Source organism: Oncorhynchus nerka, linkage group LG23, assembly GCF_034236695.1.
Source record: "Oncorhynchus nerka isolate Pitt River linkage group LG23, Oner_Uvic_2.0, whole genome shotgun sequence".
Lineage (NCBI taxonomy): Eukaryota > Metazoa > Chordata > Actinopteri > Salmoniformes > Salmonidae > Oncorhynchus > Oncorhynchus nerka.
Genome location: NC_088418.1, coordinates 35,226,494 through 35,239,524, shown reverse-complemented (window position 1 = coordinate 35,239,524; position 13,031 = coordinate 35,226,494). Strand labels below are relative to the sequence as shown.

Sequence of the window (13,031 nt, the reverse complement as noted above, 5' to 3'; positions counted from 1 at the left end):
GTTTTGCACAAACTTAGCTCAAATTCTAGACGTCGGATTAAAACGAGGCTACAGCGTCAATAAGGTAACAATTAGACTTGGATCCATTTGGACTGAATACGTTTGTAGGTGCAACAGTTTTTATTACATTATTCATTTATCAATCTCACATTTCCGTCCATTAAGAACCAATGATGTGCTACATTTTCGTAGCATTTCTGACAATGCTAACGTATTTTCAGCTGAATCTCAAGAGTTCTAAGCACTTGGGTTGCACAGCAACAGTGCTAGTTCCCAGCTAACACCAGTTGGATTAGAGGCAAACTACAAGGAAAGGAAGCTAGCTATATTTTGCTATGGAAGGTTTTTCACATGGATGAAGTCATCTGTGTAAACTGTTGGCCTTGACACTTGACACCTGTGTGTAATAAGCACAAATAAGATGGCTAACATCCTTGGCTACTATTGCCAGTTAGCTAGACAACTAAGGTGAGCCAGTAAGGACTCCGTCTACCGTTTTCCTAGCTAGCTAGCCACCTACCGGCGTTGTTGCTCCCACCTCTTCTTCTATGGGATTTAAAGGCGGTTGGCATCCAACGTTATGGTGCATTACCGCCACCTATTGCACTGGAGTGCTCCTGCCTGTGTAGCTAACTTAAAAAGTCCTAACGTAAAAATGGATCAATAGAAGTATGAAGAGGGTTCCTCGGGTGCAGGAATGTGGGCATTCCACATGCAAGAATGCCCTGAATTGTGGGCTGCAATTACACCCTTCTCCATCTTGCTTCTACAGAGGAGAGCATTGCCCTCATCTGTCAGATGCACTCCACACCTTCGGAACCACCGTTGTCCCGGAAAACATTCGGATGACCACCATTAAATTCACTCATCTGCCGCACCAGTGCCGCCACCTTGCTGTATTCCAAGTCGTTTCCACCGAGGTGGATGAAATTGATGTGGGGAGAAGTAGCACAGGCCCTCTGCTGGCGGAGAACACCCAGCAGTTATGGTGTATAATAATGTTGTGTAATCACTTTCACGGTATAAAAGAAAGGAAAATGTATTAAACTTCCGGGTTGGAGCGAGCGGTCGAATCTGCACTCGGTCCGCAGGTAGTATTACATTTCATTACATTTCATTATAGTACAACGGTTTGATTTGTCTAATCTTAGCAATTTTTCTTCTTAGCTAGCTACATAGCCGTCTTTGTATCATAGATAATTGCGTAATTATCGTATTTCGTCGTCCTAACGCAGTCTACACCGCCCTGCAGCTAGCTAGCTAGCTAACGTCTACCGTTAGCTAGTCCACCGTCTACCGATTAGCAGCACAACTTACACTCAACTGAACGACTTGATTAGTGTAGTGTTAGCTAGCTACATAGTTGTCTTTGCTGTCTTCGTATCCAAGATAATTGTGTAGTTTAGAGTGTGTAGTTTTAGAGTGATTATCTTAATTTACCGAGGTTAGCTAGCCAGCTATTCGTCGTCCTTAACGTAACAGAACTTCCGCACTCAACAATCCGGTCGCATTTCGCTTCGCTCCACAGGTAGTATCACATTTTTCATTTCATTACAGTACAACGGCTTGATTTGTTTGATCGTAGCTAGCTACATAGCTAGCTACATAGCCGTCTTTGTATCAAAGATAATTGTGTAGTCTTGAGCGATTTCCTAGGTTAGCTAGCCAGCTATTGTCGTTCTTTTAACGCAACGTAACGTAGATCAACACTGCTAGCTAGCCAGCTAGCCCCGAATAGCAGCACAGTAGCACAGTAGAAACCATTACACTCAACGGAACGACTTGATTAGTGTAGTGTCAACAACGCAGACACTGCCAGCTAGCCTACATAGTCAACAACGCAGCCTCTGCCAGCTAGCCTACTTCAGCAGTACTGTATCATTTTAATAATTTTAGTCAATAAGATTCTTGCTACGTAAGCTTAACTTTCTGAACACTCGAGACGTGTAGTCCACTTGTCATTCCAATCTCCTTTGCATTAGCGTAGCCTCTTGTGTAGCCTGTCAACTATGTGTCTGTCTATCCCTGTTCTCTCCTCTCTGCACAGACCATACAAACGCTCCACACCGCGTGGCCGCGGCCACCCTAATCTGGTGGTCCCAGCGCGCACGACCCACGTGGAGTTCCAGGTCTCCGGTAGCCTCTGGAACTGCCGATCTGCGGCCAACAAGGCAGAGATCATCTCAGCCTATGCCTCCCTCCAGTCCCTCGACTTCTTGGCACTGACGGAAACATGGATCACCACAGACAACACTGCTACTCCTACTGCTCTCTCTTCGTCTGCCCACGTGTTCTCGCACACCCCGAGAGCTTCTGGTCAGCGGGGTGGTGGCACCGGGATCCTCATCTCTCCCAAGTGGTCATTCTCTCTTTCTCCCCTTACCCATCTGTCTATCGCCTCCTTTGAATTCCATGCTGTCACAGTTACCAGCCCTTTCAAGCTTAACATCCTTATCATTTATCGCCCTCCAGGTTCCCTCGGAGAGTTCATCTATGAGCTTGATGCCTTGATAAGCTCCTTTCCTGAGGACGGCTCACCTCTCACAGTTCTGGGCGACTTTAACCTCCCCACGTCTACCTTTGACTCATTCCTCTCTGCCTCCTTCTTTCCACTCCTCTCCTCTTTTGACCTCACCCTCTCACCTTCCCCCTACTCACAAGGCAGGAAATACGCTCGACCTCATCTTTACTAGATGCTGTTCTTCCACTAACCTCATTGCAACTCCCCTCCAAGTCTCCGACCACTACCTTGTATCCTTCTCCCTCTCGCTCTCATCCAACACTTCCCACACTGCCCCTACTCGGATGGTATCGCGCCGTCCCAACCTTCGCTCTCTCTCCCCCGCTACTCTCTCCTCTTCCATCCTATCATCTCTTCCCTCTGCTCAAACCTTCTCCAACCTATCTCCTGATTCTGCCTCCTCAACCCTCCTCTCCTCCCTTTCTGCATCCTTTGACTCTCTATGTCCCCTATCCTCCAGGCCGGCTCGGTCCTCCCCTCCCGCTCCGTGGCTCAACGACTCATTGCGAGCTCACAGAACAGGGCTCCGGGCAGCCGAGCGGAAATGGAGGACAACTCGCCTCCCTGCGGACCTGACATCCTTTCACTCCCTCCTCTCTACATTTTCCTCTTCTCTCTCTGCTGCTAAAGCCACTTTCTACCACTCTAAATTCCAAGCATCTGCCTCTAACCCTAGGAAGCTCTTTGCAACCTTCTCCTCCCTCCTGAATCCTCCTCCCCCTCCCCCTCCTCCCCTCTCTGCAGATGACTTCGTCAACCATTTTGAAAAGAAGGTCGACGACATCCGATCCTCGTTTGCTAAGTCAAACGACACCGCTGGTTCTGCTCACACTGCCCTACCCTGTGCTCTGACCTCTTTCTCCCCCTCTCTCCAGATGAAATCTCGCGTCTTGTGACGGCCGGCCGCCCAACAACCTGCCCGCTTGACCCTATCCCCTCCTCTCTTCTCCAGACCATTTCCGGAGACCTTCTCCCTTACCTCACCTCGCTCATCAACTCATCCCTGACCGCTGGCTACGTCCCTTCCGTCTTCAAGAGAGCGAGAGTTGCACCCCTTCTGAAAAAACCTACACTCGATCCCTCCGATGTCAACAACTACAGACCAGTATCCCTTCTTTCTTTTCTCTCCAAAACTCTTGAACGTGCCATCCTTGGCCAGCTCTCCCGCTATCTCTCTCAGAATGACCTTCTTGATCCAAATCAGTCAGGTTTCAAGACTAGTCATTCAACTGAGACTGCTCTTCTCTGTATCACGGAGGCGCTCCGCACTGCTAAAGCTAACTCTCTCTCCTCTGCTCTCATCCTTCTAGACCTATCGGCTGCCTTCGATACTGTGAACCATCAGATCCTCCTCTCCACCCTCTCCGAGTTGGGCATCTCCGGCGCGGCCCACGCTTGGATTGCGTCCTACCTGACAGGTCGCTCCTACCAGGTGGCGTGGCGAGAATCCGTCTCCACACCACGTGCTCTCACCACTGGTGTCCCCAGGGCTCTGTTCTAGGCCCTCTCCTATTCTCGCTATACACCAAGTCACTTGGCTCTGTCATAACCTCACATGGTCTCTCCTATCATTGCTATGCAGACGACACACAATTAATCTTCTCCTTTCCCCCTTCTGATGATCAGGTGGCGAATCGCATCTCTGCATGTCTGGCAGACATATCAGTGTGGATGACGGATCACCACCTCAAGCTGAACCTCGGCAAGACGGAGCTGCTCTTCCTGCCGGGGAAGGACTGCCCGTTCCATGATCTCGCCATCACGGTTGACAACTCCATTGTGTCCTCCTCCCAGAGCGCTAAGAACCTTGGCGTGATCCTGGACAACACCCTGTCGTTCTCAACTAACATCAAGGCGGTGGCCCGTTCCTGTAGGTTCATGCTCTACAACATCCGCAGAGTACGACCCTGCCTCACACAGGAAGCGGCGCAGGTCCTAATCCAGGCACTCGTCATCTCCCGTCTGGATTACTGCAACTCGCTGTTGGCTGGGCTCCCTGCCTGTGCCATTAAACCCCTACAACTCATCCAGAACGCCGCAGCCCGTCTGGTGTTCAACCTTCCCAAGTTCTCTCACGTCACCCCGCTCCTCCGCTCTCTCCACTGGCTTCCAGTTGAAGCTCGCATCCGCTACAAGACCACGGTGCTTGCCTACGGAGCTGTGAGGGGAACGGCACCTCAGTACCTCCAGGCTCTGATCAGGCCCTACACCCAAACAAGGGCACTGCGTTCATCCACCTCTGGCCTGCTCGCCTCCCTACCACTGAGGAAGTACAGTTCCCGCTCAGCCCAGTCAAAACTGTTCGCTGCTCTGGCCCCCCAATGGTGGAACAAACTCCCTCACGACGCCAGGACAGCGGAGTCAATCACCACCTTCCGGAGACACCTGAAACCCCACCTCTTTAAGGAATACCTAGGATAGGATAAAGTAATCCCTCTCACCCCCCCCCCCCTTAAAAGATTTAGATGCACTACTGTTCCACTGGATGTCATAAGGTGAATGCACCAATTTGTAAGTCGCTCTGGATAAGAGCGTCTGCTAAATGACTTAAATGTAATGTAAATGAAAATGACATGAGCACTACAATGCCTACTCCACCCATGGTTTTCGCTCTTAATAATTATGTTTTCTTTGTTTACTACACCTGGTATTCACAGGTGGTCTCCTATCCCAGTTCTAACCAGGCCCGACCCTGAACAGGCATGGTGGTATGGCCACAAGCATATATTTTTTTCAACCTCATTTTCTCCCTGAATTTGGTCCCTTGGCTCATCTCTACATATCCTCAATGGGACAATTGTGTGCCGTTCTATCCCTATAGGGCTCCCGGTCGGTTGTGACACAGCCTGGCTGTAGTAGTGCCTCTGCATTGCAGGCAATGCTTTTGACCGCTGCACCACCCAGGACCCCAAGGTTGTCCAGCACACAGCTTTGACCTACTACAGTAGCTACGTTGGCCTATTGTACTTCAGACAATGTGTATCAGACCAATGCCTACATCTCACTTAACCTTTTACTGCAGTGGACTAAATCAGGGTCACAGAGTTTCTACAAATCTGTACTTTGAAACAAAAGTATATACCTCAGATGGAATCTAAAACAAAAATCCAGAAAATCACATTGTATTATTTTTAAGTAATTAATTTGCATTTTATTGCATGACATAAGTATTTGATACATCAGAAAAGCAGAACTTAATATTTGGTACAGAAACCTTTTGCAATTACAGAGATCATACGTTTCCTGTAGTTCTTGACCAGGTTTGCACACAATGCAGCAGGGATTTTGGCCCACTCCTCCATACAGACCTTCTCCAGATCCTTCAGGTTTCGGGGCTGTCACTGGGCAATACGGACTTTCAGCTCTCTCCAAAGATTTTCTATTGGGTTCAGGTCTGGAGACTGGCTAGGCCACTCCAGGACCTTGAGATGCTTCTTACGGAGCCACTCCTTAGTTGCCCTGGCTGTGTGTTTCTGGTCGTTGTCATGTTGGAAGACCCAGCCACGACCCATCTTCAATGCTCTTACTGAGGGAAGGAGGTTGTTGGCCAAGATCTCGCGATACATGGCCCTATTGTCGTGGATAATTGTTTCAGAAATATAATACTCTCAGAAGAACTTTGTGAATTCAATGTAGACTTTAATACAAGTTATTAAGAGCCGTGCTGGTCCGCGGAACAGCCGCCGCTTCTCAGCACTGGCTCTGCTTTTATACATACATAGTATTTGTGTACATCACATATGTAAATGTTACTCCCCCTTAGTATCTGCTTTTGGTTACAAGGATGGCAGAACTCTTTCCATGTTCTAAAAATAATGTATGTATTGCATGCTTATGTTTTACGTGTTAGTCATCAGTTATCTTGCCTACATCTTTCTTCTTGTATCCTGCTGACCATAACACGTTCAGCTGTCATGAATGCACGTATGGTCTTGGTTAATGTATTCTTTCAAAAATAGAGTATGGTCTGGGTGTCATATGGCCTGGATATCATCTTCTCTTAATGTGCATGTCCTTGCTACTTCAGCCTAGCAGCCAAACCTATCTACATGCAATACTGAGCTTTCCTCAATGGTTCGCTCCAACACTATCCATCCTCCCCTCAATACGGTGCAGTCGTCCTGTCCCCTTTGCAGAAAAGCATCCCCAAAGAATGATGTTTCCACCTCCATGCTTCACGGTTGAGATGGTGTTCTTGGGGTTGTACTCATCCTTCTTCTTCCTCCAAACACGGCGAGTGGAGTTTTGACCAAAAAGCTCTATTTTTGTCTCATTAGACCACATGACCTTCTCCCATTCCTCCTCTGGATCATCCAGATGGTCATTGGCAAACTTCAGATGGGCCTGGACATGCGCTGGCTTGAGCAGGGGGACCTTGCGTGCGCTGCAGGATTTTAATCCATGACGGCGTAGTGTGTTACTAATGGTTTTCTTTGAGACTGTGGTCCCAGCTCTCTTCAGGTCATTGACCAGGTCCTGCCGTGTAGTTCTGGGCTGATCGCTCACCTCCCTCATGAACATTGATGCCCCACGAGGTGAGATCTTGCATGGAGCCCCAGACCGAGGGTGATTGACCGTCATTTTGAACTTCTTCCATTTTTTAATAATTGCGCCAACAGTTGTTGCCTTCTCACCAAGCTGCTTGCCTATTGTCCTGTAGCCCATCCCAGCCTTGTGCAGGTCTACAATTGTATCCCTGATGTCCTTACACAGCTCTCTGGTCTTGGCCATTGTGGAGAGTTTGGAGTCTGTTTGATTGAGTGTGTGGACAGGTGTCTTTTATACAGGTAACGAGTTCAAACAGATGCAGTTAATACAGGTAATGAGTGGAGAACAGGAGGGTTTCTAAAAGAAAAACTATCAGGTCTGTGAGAGCCGGAATTCTTACTGGTTGGTAGGTGATCAAATACTTGTCATGCAATACAATTAAAATGAATTACTTAAAAATCATACAATGTGATTTTCTGGATTTTTGTTTTAGATTCCGTCTCTCACAGTTGAAGTGTACCTATGATAAAAATGACAGACCTCTACATGCTTGTGTAAGTAGGAAAACCGGCAAAATCGGCAGTGTATCAAATACTTGTTCTCCCCACAGTAGTTGAAATGTATTACATTTTTTATTAGCATCACAATTTTACACTTTATATACATCACAGAGGACTGAAATATAACAAAACAGTTCGACATAGAAACACCGGATTTGTCCGTTTTTTAAAATAAGCTTTATTAATTATGAAATAGTTATATAAATAACAGAAGAGGGTGTATTTGATCATTGACTGCAGGAATGGGCTACAACAGTTTGTTATTAATAGACACTAGTGTACATCCCAAAACATACATGTGGAAAAATAATACATTATTTACAAGTGCAAAATACAGCAGTGCTAGCAATCCAATAGGGAAGACCCCAGGAGGGGGCATCTTAATAATGTATTTATTTGAAGGTGGAAGATATTGTTCTTGTCTCTGGAAATACAATCAATACTTAACCTTACATATCCACAGAGGTTTTGGCATTTTATTTTTTGGATTGTTTTGTTGTCATACCCTTTGTCAAATGGAGACACAAACACACATTCCTGCAGTCGTACACATGGAAGATCAACAAATAGATTTTCAGATTTCCTCAAAACCATCAAACTTTATTAATAATTAGTGCACCATTGGGTGACCGTTAAAGCCCAAATAAGCAGGGTTCGGACACAACTCTTTATAGTCATCCTCAGTCCTCATAACAAAAAACATATGTGAAATTATACACAGGTACATTGTGCGCTCATATTTACAAGATATTTACATGGTGCCAAATATCCATCTCTAGTTCATTTACTACTTGTATATCCAAAAATACTAATGCAACATGGGACACTAGGTCCTTCCCTTAAATTTATGAAGTCCAGTATTCATTAATAACCTAGAGGGAGGGTTCTCCTCACTCTGGCAGACAGATCATCATTTCACAGACACTGCTCATGGAATGGAATGTTGTCTTCTCACCAAACCATCATATATCGACTGTTAGTGTTAAACCTCAGAGGCTCATCTCAGAAAAAAATAGTGAGAATGTAAATAGGAATACATTCTAATATAAAAGTAATGTGCTTAACATAATGTTGTAATTCTACCACAGATGATTGGATGGATATATTTTTTTTGTTCACCTTTATTTAACCAGGTAGGCCAGTTGAGAACAAGTTCTCATTTACAACGGCGATATAGATATATATATATATATGGATGCAAGCAGGATATATGAATAGCATGACTTACTGACTTCTGTTGCGTCCCTGCAGTGTGTGGCTGTGACCTGGCTCACGGAGGCTTCTTCATGAAAAATGGAGACTACCTGTGTACCCTGGACTACCAGCGAATGCACGGTACACGCTGCAACGGCTGTAGGGACTTTGTGGAGGGAGAGGTGGTCACTGCCCTAGGCAAGACTTACCACCCTGCCTGCTTTGTCTGCACCATCTGCAAGTAAGAATCTCCTTTTCAAAGGAGCCCTGGTCAAGAGCTAGCAGAATTACTCATTATCCATCTCATTACTCTTATTGTTCACATTCATTTTACTCTTATCATCCTGCCTGCATCCTCGTCTGCATTGATTGCAGTCTTCAAATGGGTCAATCGGCTCACTCCAACAATGCTGACACACATTCACCTCATCATACACTGTTAATCAATACACTGAATATTCCCAAACTGATGTACCCTAATGTGACCCGTGCTACACATCTGTCTATATCCGTCTGGTGTCTGATCATTTGTCCATGTATCTTTCTGTCTCTCCCACAGACGACCATTTCCTGCTGGGGATAGGGTCACCTTCAATGGCAAAGACTGTCTGTGTCAGTACTGTGTCCAGCCCATGTCCCCAGGACCTGGCAAAGACCTCATCGACTCCAACTGTAAGTAGCCTCTGTCTCCACTATAATTACAGTACTGTAGTTACATTGAACTAATATTTAAACTCAAATACAAAAAAAATGTACCAAACAATTTATTTGAGTTCATATGATGTGTGTAACCCATTGTCTGTGATAACCACCAGAACTCTGTAAAATACTAGTAACCAATATAAAGTATTCAGTAATAAGTACAGTAATATTTTGGGGAAATATGTTGGTTTGTTAGTGAGAACACTGGACAAAATAGTTGAGTGCAGGCCAACATAATGCAATTTATTTTGAAGAGAGGGTCTGAAGGTAGCTGTTAAACACAGGCTGTAGACTTGGAACATGCTGGCCTTCTACGCAGAGTTGCAAAGAAAAAGCCATAACAGACTGGCCAATAAAAAAAAAATGTAAGATGGGCAAAAGAACAGACACTGGACAGAGGAACTCTGCCTAGAAGGCCAGCATCCCGGAGTCGCCTCTTCTTTGTTGACATTGAGACTGGTGTTTTGCGGGTACCATCTAATGAAACTGCTAGTTGAGGACTTGTGTGAGGCGTCTGTTTCTCAAACTAGACACTCTAATGTACTTGTCCTCTTACTCAGTTGTGCACCGGGGCCTCCCACTCCTCTTTCTATTCTGGTTAGAGCTAGTCTGTGGTGTTCTGTGAAGGGAGTAGTACGAAGCGTTGTATGAGATCTTCAGTTTCTTGGCAATTTTTCACATGGAATATCCTTCATTTCTCAGAACAAGAATGGACTGACGAGTTTCAGAAGAACGATCTTTGTTTCTGGCCATTTTGAGCATGTAATCGAACCCACAAATGCTGATACCCCAGATATTCAACTAAACTCAGCAAAAAAAGAAATGTCCTCTCACTGTCAACTGTGTTCATTTTCATCAACATGTGTAAATATTTGTATGAACATAAGATACAACAACTTGAAACAAACTGAACAAGTTCCACAGACATGTGACTAACATAAATTGAATAATGTGTCCCTGAACAAAGGGGGGGGGGATCAAAATCAAAAGAAGGTCAGTATCTGTTGTGGACACCAGCTGCATTCAGCACTGCAGTGCATCTCCTCCTCATGGACAGCACCAGATTTGCCAGTTCTTGCTGTGAGATTTTACCCCACTCTTCCACCAAGGCACCTTGCAAGTTCCCAGACATTTCTGGGGGGAATGCATCTAGCACTCAACCTCCGATCCAACAGGTCCCAGACGTGATCAATGGGATTGAGATCTGGGCTCTTCGCTGGCCATGGCAGAACACTGACATTCCTGTCTTACAGGAAATCACACAAAGAATGGCTGATGGCATTGTCATGCTGGAGGGTCATGTCAGGATGAGCCTGCAGGAAGTGTACCACATGAGGGAGGAGGATGTCTTCCCTGTAAAGCACAGTTTTGAGATTGCAAGCAATGACAATAACCTCAGTCCGATGATGCTGTGACACACTGCCCCAGACTGTGACGGACCCTCCACCTCCAAATCATTCCGCTCCAGAGTACAGGCCTTGGTGTAATGCTCATTCCTTTGACGTTAAACGCAAATCCGACCATCACCCCTGGGTGAAACAAAACTGCGACCCGCCAGTGAAGAGCACTTTTTGCCAGTCCTGTCTGGTCTAGCGACATTGGGTTTGTGCCCATAAGCAACGTTGCTGCCAATGATGTCTGGTGAGGACATGCCTTACAACAGGCCTACAAGTCCAGTCTGAGCACTGATGGAGGGATTGTGCGTTCCTGGTGTAAATCGGGCAGTTGTTGTTGCCATCCTGTACCTATCCCGCAGGTGTGATGTTAGGATGTACTGATCCTGTGCAGGTGTTGTTACACGTGGTCTGCCACTGCGAGGATGATCAGCTGTCCGTCCTGTCTCACTGTAGGGCTATCGTAGGCTTCTCACAGTATGGACATTGCAATTTATTGCGCTGGCCACATCTGCAGTCCTCATGCCTCCTTGCAGCATGCCTAAAGGCAGGTTCACGCAGATAAGCAGGGACCCTGGGCATCTTTCTCTGGTGTTTTTCAGAGTCAGTAGAAAGGCCTCTTTAGTGTCCTGAATTTTCATAACTGTGACATTAATTGCCTACCATCTGTAAGCTGTATTTCTGATCAATTTGATGTTATTTTAAATGGACAAAAATCTGCTGTTCTTTCAAAAACAAGGACCCAAAGCTATTTATGTTTTTAAATTTTTTATACATTTGCAAACATTTCCAAAAACCTGCTTTTGCTTTGTCATTATGGGATAGTGTGTGTAGATTAATTACAAGAAAACAACAACAATTTACTCAATTTTAGAATAAGGCTGTAATGTGGCTACCCCTACCCCGGTCAACTGCCCTGCACCCCCCACAGCAACTCGCCCAAGCCTCCCCCATTTCTCCTTCACCCAAATCCAGATAGCTAATGTTCTGAAAGAGCTGCAAAATCTGGACCCCTACAAATCAGCCGAGCTAGACAATCTGGACCCTCTCTTTCTAAAATTATCTGCCGAAATTGTTGCAACCCCTATTACTAGCCTCTTTCATATCGTCTGAGATTCCCAGAGATTGGAAAGCTGCCGCGATCATCCCCCTCTTCAAATGTGGAGGCACTCTAGACCCAAACTTCTACAGACCTATACAGTATGTCCTAATCTGCCTTTCTAAGGTCTCCGAAAGCCAAATTAACAAACAGATTACCGACCATTTAGAATCCAACTGTACTTTCTCCGCTATGCAATCTGGTTTCAGTGCTGGTCATGGGTGCGCCTTAGCCACGCTCAAGGTCCTAAACGATATCATAACCGCAATCGATAAGAGGCATTACTGTGCAGCCATATTCATCGACCTGGCCAAGGCTTTCCACTCTGTCAATCGCCACATTCTTATCGGCAGACTCAACAGCCTTGGTTTCTCAAATGACTGCCTCGCCTGGTTCACCAACTACTTCTCAAACAGAGTTCAGTGTGTCAAATCAGAGGGCCTGTTGTCCGGACCTCTGGCAGTCTCTATGGGAGTGCCACGGGGTTCAATTCTCGGGCCGACTCTCTTCTCTGTATACATCAATGATCTCGCCCTTGCTGCTGGTGATTCTCTGATCCACCTCTACGCAGACAACAACATTCTGTATACTTCTGGCCCTCCTTTGGACACTGTGTTAACTAACCTCCAGACGAGAGTCAATGCCATACAACTCTCCTTCCGTGGCCTCCTACTAATCTTAAATGCAAGTAAAACTAAATGCATGCTCTTCAACCGATCTCTGCCAGCACCTGCCCGCCCATCCAGCATCACTACTCTGGACAACTACAAATACCTAGATGTCTGGTTAGATTGTAAACTCTCCTTCCAGACTCACATTAAGCATCTCCAATCCAAAATTAAATCTAGAAACAACTTATTTCACAACAAAGCATCCTTCACTCATGCTGCTAAAAATACCCTTGTAAAACTGACCAACGTACCAATCCTCAACTTCAGCTATGTTATTTACAAAATAGCCTCCAACACTCTACTCAACAAATTGGATGCAGTCTATCACAGTGCCATCCTTTTTGTCACCAAAGCCCCATATACTACCCACCACTGACCTGTACTCTCTCGTTGGCTGGCCAT

At 45.9% G+C, this 13,031-nt stretch overlaps 1 protein-coding gene across 1 annotated transcript in view; it reads left to right on the top strand.

Moving 5' to 3' along the window:
- LOC115106754 (actin-binding LIM protein 1-like) overlaps positions 1-13,031 on the top strand; it is a 115,429-nt gene that overhangs the window by 12,150 nt on the left and 90,248 nt on the right. The window contains exons 2-3 of the mRNA XM_065008067.1: positions 8,821-9,004; positions 9,323-9,435. Of these exons, the coding sequence (XP_064864139.1) occupies positions 8,856-9,004; positions 9,323-9,435 (262 nt within the window). The 5' untranslated portion in view covers positions 8,821-8,855. The remainder of the gene's footprint in view (positions 1-8,820; positions 9,005-9,322; positions 9,436-13,031) is intronic.